Source organism: Pteronotus mesoamericanus, unplaced genomic scaffold (assembly GCF_021234165.1).
Source record: "Pteronotus mesoamericanus isolate MK-2021 breed Mesoamerican mustached bat unplaced genomic scaffold, CSHL_Meso_final contig_164, whole genome shotgun sequence".
Taxonomy (NCBI): Eukaryota; Metazoa; Chordata; class Mammalia; order Chiroptera; family Mormoopidae; genus Pteronotus; species Pteronotus mesoamericanus.
In genome coordinates, this window is record NW_026555065.1 from 11,255,087 (window position 1) to 11,268,870 (window position 13,784).

The 13,784-nt window shown below is 36.8% G+C and overlaps 1 protein-coding gene across 2 annotated transcripts in view; it reads right to left on the reverse strand.

The window, feature by feature from the left end:
* Positions 1-729: 729 nt before the first annotated feature.
* TEX9 (testis expressed 9) overlaps positions 730-13,784 on the reverse strand; it is a 54,203-nt gene continuing 41,148 nt past the window's right edge. For both annotated transcript variants that reach the window (XM_054564676.1, XM_054564669.1), the window contains exons 10-12: positions 8,083-8,217; positions 1,411-1,545; positions 730-807 (exon numbers count right to left, since the gene is read on the reverse strand). In XM_054564676.1, the coding sequence (XP_054420651.1) occupies positions 730-807; positions 1,411-1,545; positions 8,083-8,217 (348 nt within the window). The remainder of the gene's footprint in view (positions 808-1,410; positions 1,546-8,082; positions 8,218-13,784) is intronic.

The following is a 13,784-nucleotide window of genomic DNA, read 5'->3' on the forward strand; positions in this document are numbered from 1 at the left end:
CTATGATTTGCCAGGTAAGTAAGTGTTTGGAGTTAATTTGGGTTTAAAGCATCTTTTTCTGAGCATGTGACATTGTGGGGAGCAGACAGCCATGCTCTCAAGCCAAAGAGACGGGCCTCAGAAGCAGCCACCCCTGACAGCAGACTTCCAGTGTCCAGCACAGTGAGACAATTTCTGCTGCTTAAGCCACCAAAGTCTGTGGTACTTAGCAAAGTAATACAATGTTAAATCTATATTGTATGTGTTTTTAAACATTAATTTTTTAACAAATATTATTAGAAGTAACTTTTTTTAAAAAGCATCTTTTTCTTTCTATTATAAGGGAGAAAAAGGGTGAGGAATTTCAAAGTGCTTTATTACCTAATGTGCCTAATTTGTCAATAAGAACTTAAAAACACAATTTCTCTTAGATAAACTCATAATGTCGAGCTAAATCTCCAGAACATAAAATATTTTGTATTCAAGTGCAGTAGAGAAAGGTCACAAGGACAGCAGAATCAAAAGTTAAATTCCTATTTCTTTATTTTTAAAATATTTCCTTTTCCTAATATTTATATCAATTTTGCATTCTCCCAAACAGGAATTCTTGGGAATTATTTTGATTTCATTATCAAATATTTTCATTACTTATTAAGAGTGAAAATAAATCAAACCAGTACTACTTAAATGAAATGTATATCAACCACACACTGTTGGTTATGGAGACTGACTAACTTTAAGAATTTAAATTTAAGAATTTCCCCATTCAAGCGCCTTCATAAATTCCTCTTCAGTGAAAGACAGCATCTTGGCAGCTTCAATATGCATCTGTGTTTAAAAAAAAAAAATCAATGGTGTAATTTAGTATTAAAAAAAAAACCAACCACACAACAGGAAATTTGTAAAAGTGTGTTTTTTATATATATAATATGCTATCCACTTGTAAGCCCTGCCGTAGGAATGTGTACTCTAATTCCAAAAAACATGGTATTTGAAACAGTAATTACAGTCGAGGGTCAGCCTATAAAAGTCTATTTGTCCACTGGTGGTATTGTACCAACCTACTGTTGAAAGACAATTCAATAACCTTTTCAAAAAGGAAAAGAGGCAGAACCACAAATTTCTATCTTCTCACTACCAGGTAACTCATGTAAAGAATGGAACAATCGTGACTTAGAATCAGTTTTCACTCTAAGATTTCAAGAGACAAACTAGTTCCCTAAGATGATATTCATTCTTGTAGTATGGTATGTTCTTTAGTTAGGGTGTATGCATACTGTATTTGCCAGTCCTAGTTACCACATTCCTAGTCCCTTGGATGACACATGATATATAAATCTTATGTAACTTTTATACGTTTAATGCATTTTATAGAGAGAAAATTTTGTGCCTAAGCATGTCAAAACAAATATGCCTAAAGGATAGACTCACCTTCTGCCTTTTTAAAACATCAATTAATTTTAATTGTTTCTTGAAGCCTAGCATTAATTCTCCTTTTTGTTTTTCTAGTTTCTTGTTTTCTAATTTTAATGCTTCAATTTTTTTGTGTTCTTCATTTGCCATATCCTGCAAAAGAAAGGATAGAAAAATTATTAAAACTGTCATCACATCAGTAATAAAAACTGTATTTTAACAAATATAAAATTTTAGATAGTTTTCCTTGCATTACTAAATTACTGTACTTTGATAACTTTTAATGATGCTCAAATCTCTCACATTTTAAAGAATGTTTTTAAAGTAACAACTCAGCTCTAAATCCAGTAATAGCAAAGTAGCTTGTATTGGTCCAACTCTTCAGACAGTAGCAGACAGAAACTCTGGGCACAATTTTAAAAATGTTTGAAGACGTGGGTGAATTATCAACAGTAAGCAGAAGGTGGAGATGACATGGTCCTTGAAAAAATGGAAGCATACTGGTTGAGAGCACTTCCCAGTTCGTAGGTCACAGAGGGCACACCTCAAGCCAGAAGTCAGTCTTATTGGGCGGAGGAATGAGACAGCAGGGCTGCCAGCATGGTAAACATTTTCAGGTGGGAAATCCTGGAAAGAAGGGAGTCCTCAATATCTGCATTTATATTTCCCTCAAATCCTTGACAGACACCTAAATATTATGTGCAGGACGAGAGTCCTAGGAGCCCATGAAAAGCAACAGCTGTGGTGTAAACAGCTGAGTTAGAGAATTCAACTACTGCCCATGACAAGGAAGACTGAGTTTGTAATCTTGGTAAAAATTAACTGGATCAACGCTAAAGCAATCTGGACAATGCGGGAAAAGGATCAGTGAACTTTAAGACAGGGCAGAAGTTACTAAGTACAGGGAAATCTTATACAGTAAGCCCTCACTTAATATCATCGATAGTTTCTCTGACGTTAAGCAAAATAATATATAATTTCATTATAGACTAATTGATATAAACAAGAGATAAGTTACTATGGCATATCATCAACATTATAACAAAACAACATTGAATAAAATGACATTATGTGAGGATCTGCTATACTTGAAAGTCTTTCATGCAAAAGGAAAATGATACCAGAAGGAAATCTAAATCTACATACACATAAAGAAAATAAGAGTACCAGAAATAGTAACTTGGTAAATATTAGACTTTAAAAACATTTCTTTAAAAGATAATTGGGAATGATGTCAGCAGATGGCAGAGTAGGAAGCTCCAGGCCCTTGTTCCTCCAAGGAACACCATGGAAGCACTGAATACACAACATACAGATCAGTGCAGCACTGTGAGAACTCTGCAAGTTAACTAAGCAGCAGCAGCAACCAAACAAGAACCACATTCAAAATAGTAGGAAGTTTCATTGCACTTAGGTTCACCCTTTCACCTCACCCTCTTGGGCATAGTGGAAAGAAGTCTCTCAATTCCCAGCTCTTCTCTTGGGAGTGCAAAAGAAGAGCAGAACTTGGTTGTGATGTTTTGACTTATATGGGATTGCCCGAGGGACTGTTATCTGTCTCACCTGACAGAATGGTGGCAGAGTTTGAATATCAGGTTGGAGGCTGCTGAAAGCAGTGGTGGGCACTGCTGCACATGAGGGCTGCAGGGGATCTGCAAAACCACAGGTGCGAAAGGGCACGAGATTATGGACAGAGAATAAAATACAACATCGAAGGCCCTGAGAAAAAGCAGGGCCAAGACTCTCAGGAAATTAAGACATTTAAAAGGACAAAAATTCTTTAAGACCTACAGAAAAAATTAAAATGGCAACAGAAGTTCCTCCTTAGTAGTAGTAACTTGAAAGATAAATGGATTAAAAACAGGACCAACTATATGCTGTCTACAGAGATTGACTTTCAATCTAAGTACACAGATTGAAAATAAAAGAAAGCAAAAAGATATTCCTTACTAATAGTAACCAGTGGAAATAGTAATGAAAAGAATAGGTGTGGCTCTAATATCAGACAAAACAAAGTCAAAAACAGACAAAGAAGGACACTGTATAATGATAAAAGGGTTAACTCACTAAGAAGCTATAACAATTATAAATATATATGCCCAAACATCAGAGCTAAGTATATAAAGCAAATAACAGAATTGGTAGGAGAAATAGACAGCTCTATAATAACAATAGGAGACTTCAATACCCAACTTTCAATAGTGGACAGAACAATCCAAAGATTAAGGGAACAGTAATTGAACACTATAAACCACCTGGACCTAACAGACACATTCAGAACATTCCACCCAACATTTTTCTTAAGTACACATAGAGCATTCTCCAGGATAGATCATATCAGAGGCCACTAAACAAATCTTAGTAAATTTAAAAAGACTGAAATCATACAAAGTATCTTTCCTGTTCACAATACAATTAAATAGAAATCAATAGCAGAAGGAAAACAAATACGCACAAATATGTGGGAATTAAACAACATAAACAACAAATGGGTCAGAGAAGAAATCACAAGGGGATTTAGAAAATGTTTTCAGACACATTATAATGAAAACACAACACACCAAATCTTCTGGGATACAATGAAGGTAGTTCCAAAGGGAGGGATTTATAGCTGTAAATGCTTACATTAAAAATAAAGATCTCAAATCAACAACTTTACAACGTAAGTAACTAGAAAAAGAACTAAACCCAAAATTAATGATAGGAAATAATAAAGATTAATGCAGAGTTAACGAATACATAATAGAAAAACAGTATAGAAAAAAAATCAACAGTTGCTTCTTTGGGGAAAAAAAGTCGATGGAATTGATAAAACTTTACATAGACTAAAAAAAAAATAAGGCTGAAATAACTATCATCAGAAATAAAAGAGGGGACATTACAACTGATACCCCAGAAATACAAAGGATCATAAGAGAATACTATGAACACTAACAAATTGTATAATCTAGATGAAATGAATAAATTCCTAGAAGCTCACAACCTACCAAAACTGAATGATGAAGATCTAGGAAATGTGAACAGGCCTAAAACTAGTAAGGAAATTGAAACAGTAATTAAAAACCTCCCAAAAAAGAAAGCCCAGTATCAGATGGCTTTACTGGTGAATTCTACCAAACATCTAAAGAGGAATTAACACCGATTGTCCTTAAATTCTTCCAAAAAAATTGAAGAGGACAACACAATTCCAAATTCATTTTATGAAGCCAGCATTATTAACCTGGTACTAAAGCCAAAGACACCGCAATAAAATTACAGACCAATATCCCTGATGAATATTGATGGAAGAATCTTCAACAAAATAATAGCAAACTGAATTCCATAGCACATGAAAAAGATTAGACATCAAGTGGGATTTATTGCTGTATTTGCAAGGATGATTCAACAATGAAAATGAATGTAACACTCCACATTAACAGAATGAAGGAAAATAAGCACATGCTCATTTCAGTAGACATGGAAAAAGCATTTCAAAAAATTCAACATCTGTTCATGATAAAAACTCTTAACAAATTAGGTTTAGAAAGAACATCCCTCAACATAATAGACAAGTCCACAGCTAACATCATACTCAGTGGTGAAAGGCTGAAAGCTTTTCCTCTAAGATCAGGAAACAGACAAGGGTGCACACTCTCACCACTCCTATTCAACACAGTACCAGAACACCTAGCCAGAGCAATCGGGCAAGAAAAAGAAATAAAAGGCATCAACTGGAAAGGAAGAAGTAAAACTATCTGTATTTGCTAAAGACATGATTTTATATGGAGAAAATCATAAAGACTCCATGAAAAAGCTGTTAGATCTGATCAACAAATTAAAATTGCAGAACCCAAAATTAACATTCAAAACTCAGTGTTCTATACACTGATAATAAATTATCTGTAACAGAAATAAAATAATACCCTTTATAATTACACCAAAAAGAATAAAATACATAGGAATAAATTTAATCAAGAAGGTGAAAGATCTGTACACTGAAAATTATAAGACATTGATGAAAGTTATCAAAGACTCAAATGGAAAAGAATCCTGTGTTCATGAATGGAAAGAATTAGTATTGTTAAAATATCCATACAACCAAAGCCATCTATAAATTCAATGCAAACCTCTATCAAGATTCCAATGGAATTTTTTACAGATATAGAAAAAAAAAGCCTAAAATGTATATGGAAAACCACAAAAGTTACCAAAGAGACAAAGCAGGCCTGAGAAAGAAAAACAAAATGGGATGCATCATACTTCCTGATTTCCAACTATATTTAAAGCTATAGAAATCAAAATAGTATGATACTATGTAAAAACAGAAACATAAACCAATGAATGACACAGCATTGAGAGCCCAGAAGCAACCCATGCATATGGTCAACTAATATTTGACAAGGGAACTAATAATATGCAATGGGGAAACACTCTCTTCAATAAATGGTACTGGAAAAATTTATATTCACATGTAAAAGAATGAACTAGACTCCTATCTTATACCACCCACAAAAATTAGCTCAAATGTATTAAGGACTTAAATCTAAGACCCAAATCCATGAAACTCCTAGAAAAACACTTGATAGGAAATAGTAAGTAATATATACACAAAATGTCATCCCACTGTGTTCAAATCAATTACCCATTATGCAGTCCTGGGGTCAGATGTGTGTCTCGAACACATCTAAGTCATTTATGTAGGGTGGATGGTTTTATACTGAATCGCTCACATACCAAGTCATTACTTGAATTTGCAAAATGGCTGGCTAGAATTAGGAGACTCATCTGTTGTCATGGAAACAAATTTTCTTTCTACTTCTCTAACGTGTGTGCTAAAATAGAGATCAACTCTACAACCAGAATTAGCAAATCATGACATAATCGGTTATTCCATTTCATTTTATTCAGATTCTCTTTAGAATGCACCAAATTGGAAATAATATTCTAATAACATACTAATTACTGGCAACTTTTTAAAGACTTCCTAATTTGTTCATTTAATAACTTTTATTAATAAATCCCCATCATAATGCCACCATTGATGGCTTTTAAATATGAATATAGTTAAGATTATACAGTATAAACTATCTCACAGAAGACATCTTAAAACTGTAGTCACTGCAACATTTGCCTCTGTTGAACCTGGAGGACTTAGCCAAGATCAATTTTGTTCAATGTCTTCTTATGCTACTAATTTAATATCAGACATATCATTTTGTGTATGTATTGAGGGTGGCTCCTAATTTCATCATCCAAGCCACTGTCATCACGATGGAGAGATTCCAATGGAGCATCACTTTCAACTTGACAGAGGACCAAAAACTAATAGAAATATTTGTAGTGTAAAAAGTGTTTTCACACACATTGATGGTTGAGCCTTCATTTATTAAATAGCTATTTTAGGAATTGGGTGCTAATTCTATGCCAATCATTAGCTAGATACTGGGAATACGATGGTGATTCTCACAATAACTCTACAACAGTGGTTATCAAAATGTTATCTCAGAACCAGCAGCATCAGCATTTCTGGGAACCTCTTAAAACTGCACTGTCTCAGGCCTCACCCCAGCCCTACGAAAACAGAAACTCTGGAGAGGGGGCCCAGCAACCTATGTCTTAACAAGCCCTCCAAATGAACTACTGACTTATAAAATAGCCCTTTGTATTACACGTGGTCTGTTCAGAAGCTAACCAGCCATGTAATATGAAAAATAGAGACATTTATTGAAGAAGATACAAGATACAAAAAACATTGTACACAGGACAATGATGCCTCAGTCCCCTTCAAAGTAGGCATCTTGGGAACTTCACACAGTTCTCCCAATCACCATCAACTGCCCTGTTGTATTTTCCTGAATCTCATCAATGGTCTGAAATCTCTTCCCTTTCAAAGGTGATTTTAGTTTTGGGAAAAGCCAAAAGTCACAGGGCACCAAATCTGTGCTGTATGGGGGCTGAGTCTACTGAGTAATTCAATGTTTTGCCAAAAAACTCTGCATGAGTTGTGATGCATGAGCAGGCGCATTCATTGTCATGATGAAGCTGCCAATTATCCATTGCCCATAGCTTCTGAATCATCTGAATAGTTCCTACAGAAGAATGTTCAAGCTTAATGCAAAATTTGATGCAGATTCATTGCTCTACTTGCTGTCATTTTGAATGCGATAGCCACACAGTGCACATGCTCACTCAACAGCAGCTACCACCCCCACTGACTAGTGCAGTGAGGTCATCATTGTTCACACCTTTTGCACCCCATTCTCCTTGGCTGCCCGGCTACATCAATGTTAAAATGTTGTGCAAACCATTCTTGTTATATTAACAATGGCTGGACTTTTTTGGGAGAGACCTCAAATATTAGAAAAGTGAGGCTCAAGGAAGAATAAAACAAACTTGAGATACAAAAGAGTTTTTCCCACCATTTACCCCAAGATTAGAAAAGTGTCTGGCATATAATGTGGGCACACAATAAAGGTTTTTTGGGATGTAAAAAATGAGTGAACCCCCCAAAGAGCTGTGCTATCACCCAATTATAGCACTTGCCCAAGCAATATAATCCTAACTTATTGAAAATGTACATATTGATAATGAATATATTTCATTATCATTGTGACAAGAATTATAATTTAATAACTATTTAATTTTCACTCTTGCATAAAAGAGGAAGTTACCAAAGGTGATCACTACCAAAACCATTTAATTTTTCCATACCTTGTTATTTTGCCTTAATTTATTTAGCTCCAATTTATGCTTTTCTGCTTCTTCTAGAGCTCTATTCAAGCGAACTTCTGTGGCACTTTGGATAGTGGCAGCTTGTTTTTGTAGTCTTTTTTTATTTTCTAATTCCTGTACAGTAAAAGAAATATATGAAACATTTATAAATATAGGCTCCCTCTATTATTTTGCAATATTTTTCATTTCCACATTCCTTGCTTTCTCCCAAATTTTACACACACATACACATACACACACCACCCAGAGGCTGAGCACTGAGTGATAGAGGTCTTAGAACTCTTACCCTGCATTGTTATTAGAAAAATATATCTTTAAAGATATCATCATAAATTAAGCTTTCACATTACTTTTGTTTGGAATTTTCTGCCTCTTTTTATTGACCCCAAGATACAGTATACATGCCCTCTATTTTACAAGCAACTCTTTATAACTATAGTTATTCTTTAGGGAACTACCCAAAACACCAGTGTAAGATACCAACTCATAAATACTGTGTTTCTGTAAACCTGACAAATGATGTCATTAAAAAAAAAAAAGGCTGTTAAATACATAACATTCTACATTAACCTTACAGGGAAATCTCAATTCTGAGCATAAACAACAGATCTTATAGGTTATTTTTCACTTATGAGGGTGGGTTTAGACCTGCATTTCTGCAAATATTCTGATGCTGTTGCAGAGAATCTGTATTCCACACATGAAGAAACAAGAACATAGAGGATAAACTCCAAACACCACCATAATCTCATGTCCCGCCACAGATGTTACCTTTGGCTACATCAGCAGTATCTGGCTCTCTCCCAAACTATATTTCTTGCCTCTGAACCTTTGCTCATGCTCTTCCTTCTGCCCTGATTCCTCCCTACTCCTCATTTTTACCTGGCTAGTACCCCTTCACCTTTTAAGACAGCTAGGGCAATACATTATGGTTTTACCTCCTCCCAGAAATCTTTCCTCACTATCTTTCTCATTATCCTTCCAGGTTAGATGAGGTACCCTTTCTTCAGCACTTCTATAGCATCTTGATATACTTATATCATAGTACCTGTTGTATGAAATTAAATATCCATTTTGTTCATTCCCCTCTGCCTGGCTATACTGTAAACTCAAGGATAGGAACTGTCTCAAATTCTATATTCCCAGCACTTTAGTGGCATATAACAGGCACTGACAACATGTTTATTGAGTGAAATTTATTTTGTAATACTTAATCTTCTTTGCATCACCTATGATGCCTAGTGCAGAGCCTTTTACAAAGAACATACACAATAAATATGGAACTGAAATGATGCAGTTAAAAACACAGTTGCCTATTTTCTTCTTTTAAGTTTTCCTCCTGGCTATATCACTATGCTTTATATTTGAAAACTGATCTCCCTGGCTCTGAGTAATTAAGGGGAAAACAAAACAAAACACATGCTGCTCTTTATGTAGGTTTCTAAACAAATCAAACTGTGTATGAATACCATCTGCTATCACCAGCCTTCTTCACAGCTTTCTGGGTGGTGGCTTACACTAAGAGCAAGCCTGATTTATCTCACTGTTCACATGGAAAAAGACAGAGATTCTCATTAACTACAGAGTCCACAAGTCTTGGTGACTTTGTAACCTACCTCACAGAAAAATGAAAACCATTCTTTACCACATGATGTTCCCCCTGTCCCTGAATCAATACTGCCTGCTCCCTTTCTTGGGAGAAATGAAAAAGAAAAGGGATAGTCAGAAGAATAGTAAAGCAGGAAATAAAGTTTTCTTACATAAGTAAATCCATACAGAAAGGAAAAACATTATCAAAAACTTGAAAACATTTGTTTTCAATCATACTCAAGTACTTTTTACAAAGTACAGACCAGGATACCAATGCTGTTATGTTATGAGCTTGCATCCTGAAAATACTCAATAAAGTAAATTTATTTTTACAAAAAATTAAGCAGTTTTCATGTTGCTAGAAAAAAAATTTTTATAAAAAATTCTTAAGGCCTGAATTTCATATTAGTTTTAAAAGAAAAAGCTGTATAATGTAAAGAAAATCAAGTCTAACTTTAAAACTCAAATACTATGAGATCCAAGAAGAATAATATTATTCTCTCATAATTTTTAAAACATTCCTAAGTCACCAGAAGAGGGCAGGAAGAAAAAAACGTATGCCTCAGTAGCACAAGACAAAATGTTGTAAATGCTTTAAGAGTAACACAAAATGCCGTAACAATTCAGATGAGGAATATCAGACAAGCTTCTAGAAACAAGTGGCTAAGGAACAAAAAAGCAACAAACTTGGGAGTCTGAAAACCCGGCAGATACAGTAGACTCTGTTTCCATATCTGAAATTGGGAGAAATAATACCTTATTCAACACATTTATTGAACACTTATTATGTGTCATGTGCTATTCTACATGATGGGCACATGCTAATTAACCAAAGTTCCTCCCTTATAAAGCTTGAATTCTAAAGGAAGAAACATAATAAACACATACATACATATATACACGCATATATGTAATATCTGGGATAAGGACTATGAAAAAAAATAAAGGGTAAAGGCAAAGAGCAATGGGAGACGGGGCCTAATTATTTAAGGTAAAGTTGGTTAGGGTAAGGCTTCCAAATGAGGGAATGATTCATGTAAAGATCTGGAGGAAAGAATTACAGACCAGAAGAACAATGAAGACAAAGACACTGAGGCAGAAATCCACTTAGTATATTCAGAAATCACCGAGATGATCAGTGTGGCTTCAGCTGAGTGACACAGGCAGGGTGTTATTAGATCTTGAGAAAGTACAAACAGGCCAGGGGAGCTTAGGCAGACCTTGTAATCCCTTAGAAGTTTGATTTTATTCTGCATGATATGGAAAGCCCTTGGAGAGTTTTGAGTAGGGTGTGTGTATGTGTATATGTGTATGGGGGGATGCCTTTGTGTTGTGACTAAGTTTTTAAAGGATTATTCTAGCTACTGTGGTAGAGCTACTGAGTGTAAGAATACCTCTCTGGGTCACTGGAATCGTATAAGCGAAAGTAGCTTAGGCTAGGGTAGAAGTAGTGCATTTTTGAGAAGTGGTTAATTCTACATATTTTGAAGACAATTGGCAAGACTTGTTGATGGACTGGATATAAGTATGGGAAAGGAGAAGGATCAAGATGACTCAGATTTTGCAATGAAAAACTTCATGTCTTTTACTGAGAGGGAGAAAAGGAGAAGCAGGTTTACAAAGGGCAGGGAAGCAAAAGCTCCCTTTAGGATATATGAAGTTTAACAAAGTAGAGCTATTAAGTAGGCAGCAAGATGCAGGAGTCTAGAGCTCAGAGAAGAGGTCAGAGCAAGAAAAAGAAATGTGGAATTACCAACATATAGATGGTACATACAGCCATGGGGATGGATGAGAGCATCTCAGAGTTGGATACAGACAGAGAAGAGAGCCAAGGACTTGGGTGGGCCTCTGAAACCACAATCTGTAAAGCTAAGGAAAATGAGGAAGAAAATCAAGACTGGTGCTCCAGAAGCAAATGAATAGTGTTTTAAGAAAAGAGTAATCAACTGTGTCATATATGACTTTTTGCAAGAGAAAGAAAGGATAATTATAGGAACAAAATCCTTGAGTAGAAGAGAGGGTAAGGGATTAAGTGCACAGTGATCGGCTTTAAACAGAAGAGTAGCAATCCATCATAATGAGGGGGGAAACAGAGTAGAGGGGCTAGAGGCAGAAAAGTCAATAGATTTAGTGATAGGATGAGGAAGAGTTATCTTCTTATTCCATTTGCTTAATAAAATAGTGGGCAAAGTCATGAACTGAAAAAAGGAAGGTTAGAAGAGGTATTGGAAAACTGAGGTGAAAAGATAACCTGTTTAAAAATCACCTCTAAAAGTTGGAGAGGGGACTGACTTCTCAAAAAGAGGGAAAAGAAAATGGCATTCCACTTGATATTTGTAAATAAATTTAAAGTAGGACCAATCCACTGAGATTTTGGTCCAGACATAATTCACTGGTCATGAGTAGGTATGCAGTAGGAAGAAATTAGGTTTAACAAGGTTTGAGTTTATCCCACATAGTATATTTGCAGTAAATTACAGGCAATAGAGGGTAGAGTTTTGGTCAAGAGAACGGGATAGGTAAATGCCATACTCACATCCTCCCACAACCCTGTCAAAATTACAACTAGACTACAGAACAACCATCATTCAGAACCACCTGAAATCTAGCAAAACAGTAGTCCTACAACAAAGGAAATAAAGAAGCCACATCGAGAATGGTGGGAAGGGTGTAGACAACACAGGCCAGTTCCACACATGTGCCAATTAAAAATTACGAATTGGGAGGGATATCTCAGCTGTGGAGGTCCCCCTGAGGAGCAGCATGTCCAAAGACCATACATAGCTGGCCCCCCATCCCAGTGCTGGGAAAAAAAGCCCCCATAACTTCTGGCTGTGAAGACCAGCAGGGATTGTAGCTGAGTGAGACAGAGGGCTCCTGGAGTCCCAGGGGTTCCTCTTAAAAGGCCCATACACATACTTACTTGGACTTACTTGCTCTGAGCTCCAGCACTGAGGCAGCAGCTTGTAAGGTGCCAGGGACATACAGGGAGGAACCTAATTGCCTGGCTTTGGGGCAAGAGTTGGAGTGGCAGTTTTCTCCAAGACAGAAGTGCTGGCAGTGGCCATTGTTCCTCTACTGAGCCATCTACCCAGACAGCCCACACACACATGCCATATCTGAGTCCCCATCAACCTGGCTAACTAACACTACTTGACTCAACTTGCTAGCCCATTCAGGCCATTTCCAGTAGCCCTTTCCATACAAATGGCCTGTCTTGGATCATGCTGCAGAATTTTCTAAACCTTCTCAAAGGTTCATAAACTAAAGAAGCAGCATCAGGCCTCAGCATGCCCTGTACCTCTTGCTAAGTAGCCTCATGCCCGGCACTACTAGCAACTGGCCTCAGTTCACAGCTTGATTTCTCCTGGATACTGCCAACCCCAGCACAACTCGCAGCCATCTGCAGATCACTATAGTACATGCTGGGTGGCCCCAGACAGGGCACAAGTGAGAGCTGATTTTGACCTGCACCTCCAGGGAGGTCCCAGAGCCAGTGCACCTGGTGCCCAGCTTCAGACTATGCCAGAGTACCACCCAATCACCTCCACAAGTGACACATTCAAGGCTCAGACTCATCGGGCACAAGAGCCCCACTGAAACTAGCCCTGCTCTATAGGGTAAGCCCCCATACAGCAGCTCATCTGCTGTAGTGACAGTAAAGCTTTGTAGCTAGTCACCCTAAGAGTCAATCCCGCCCAGTGACATGCCAACAGCAATCAAGGCCCAACTAAAACAGGAGGGCACACAGAGTCCACACAGGGGGTGCTACATGGAGCACCCAGCTCAGGTGACTACAGAGGTTGTGCCACTGGGACCTACAGAACACCTACTACATAGGCCATTCCACCAAGACCAGAAGACATAGTAGCTCTACCTAATACATAGAAACAAATGCAGGGTGGTAGCCATTGTAAGAAGAAAAGGAAATAGGTCTCCAAAGAGAGAACGGAACAAAACTCCAGGAAAAAAAAACTAAAGGAAATGAAGGCAAACAATCTTCCAGATAGAGATTCAAAACACTGGTTATAAGAATGCTCAATGATCCTAGGGGAAGAACAGATGAACTCACACAAAGTGATAGAGACCAT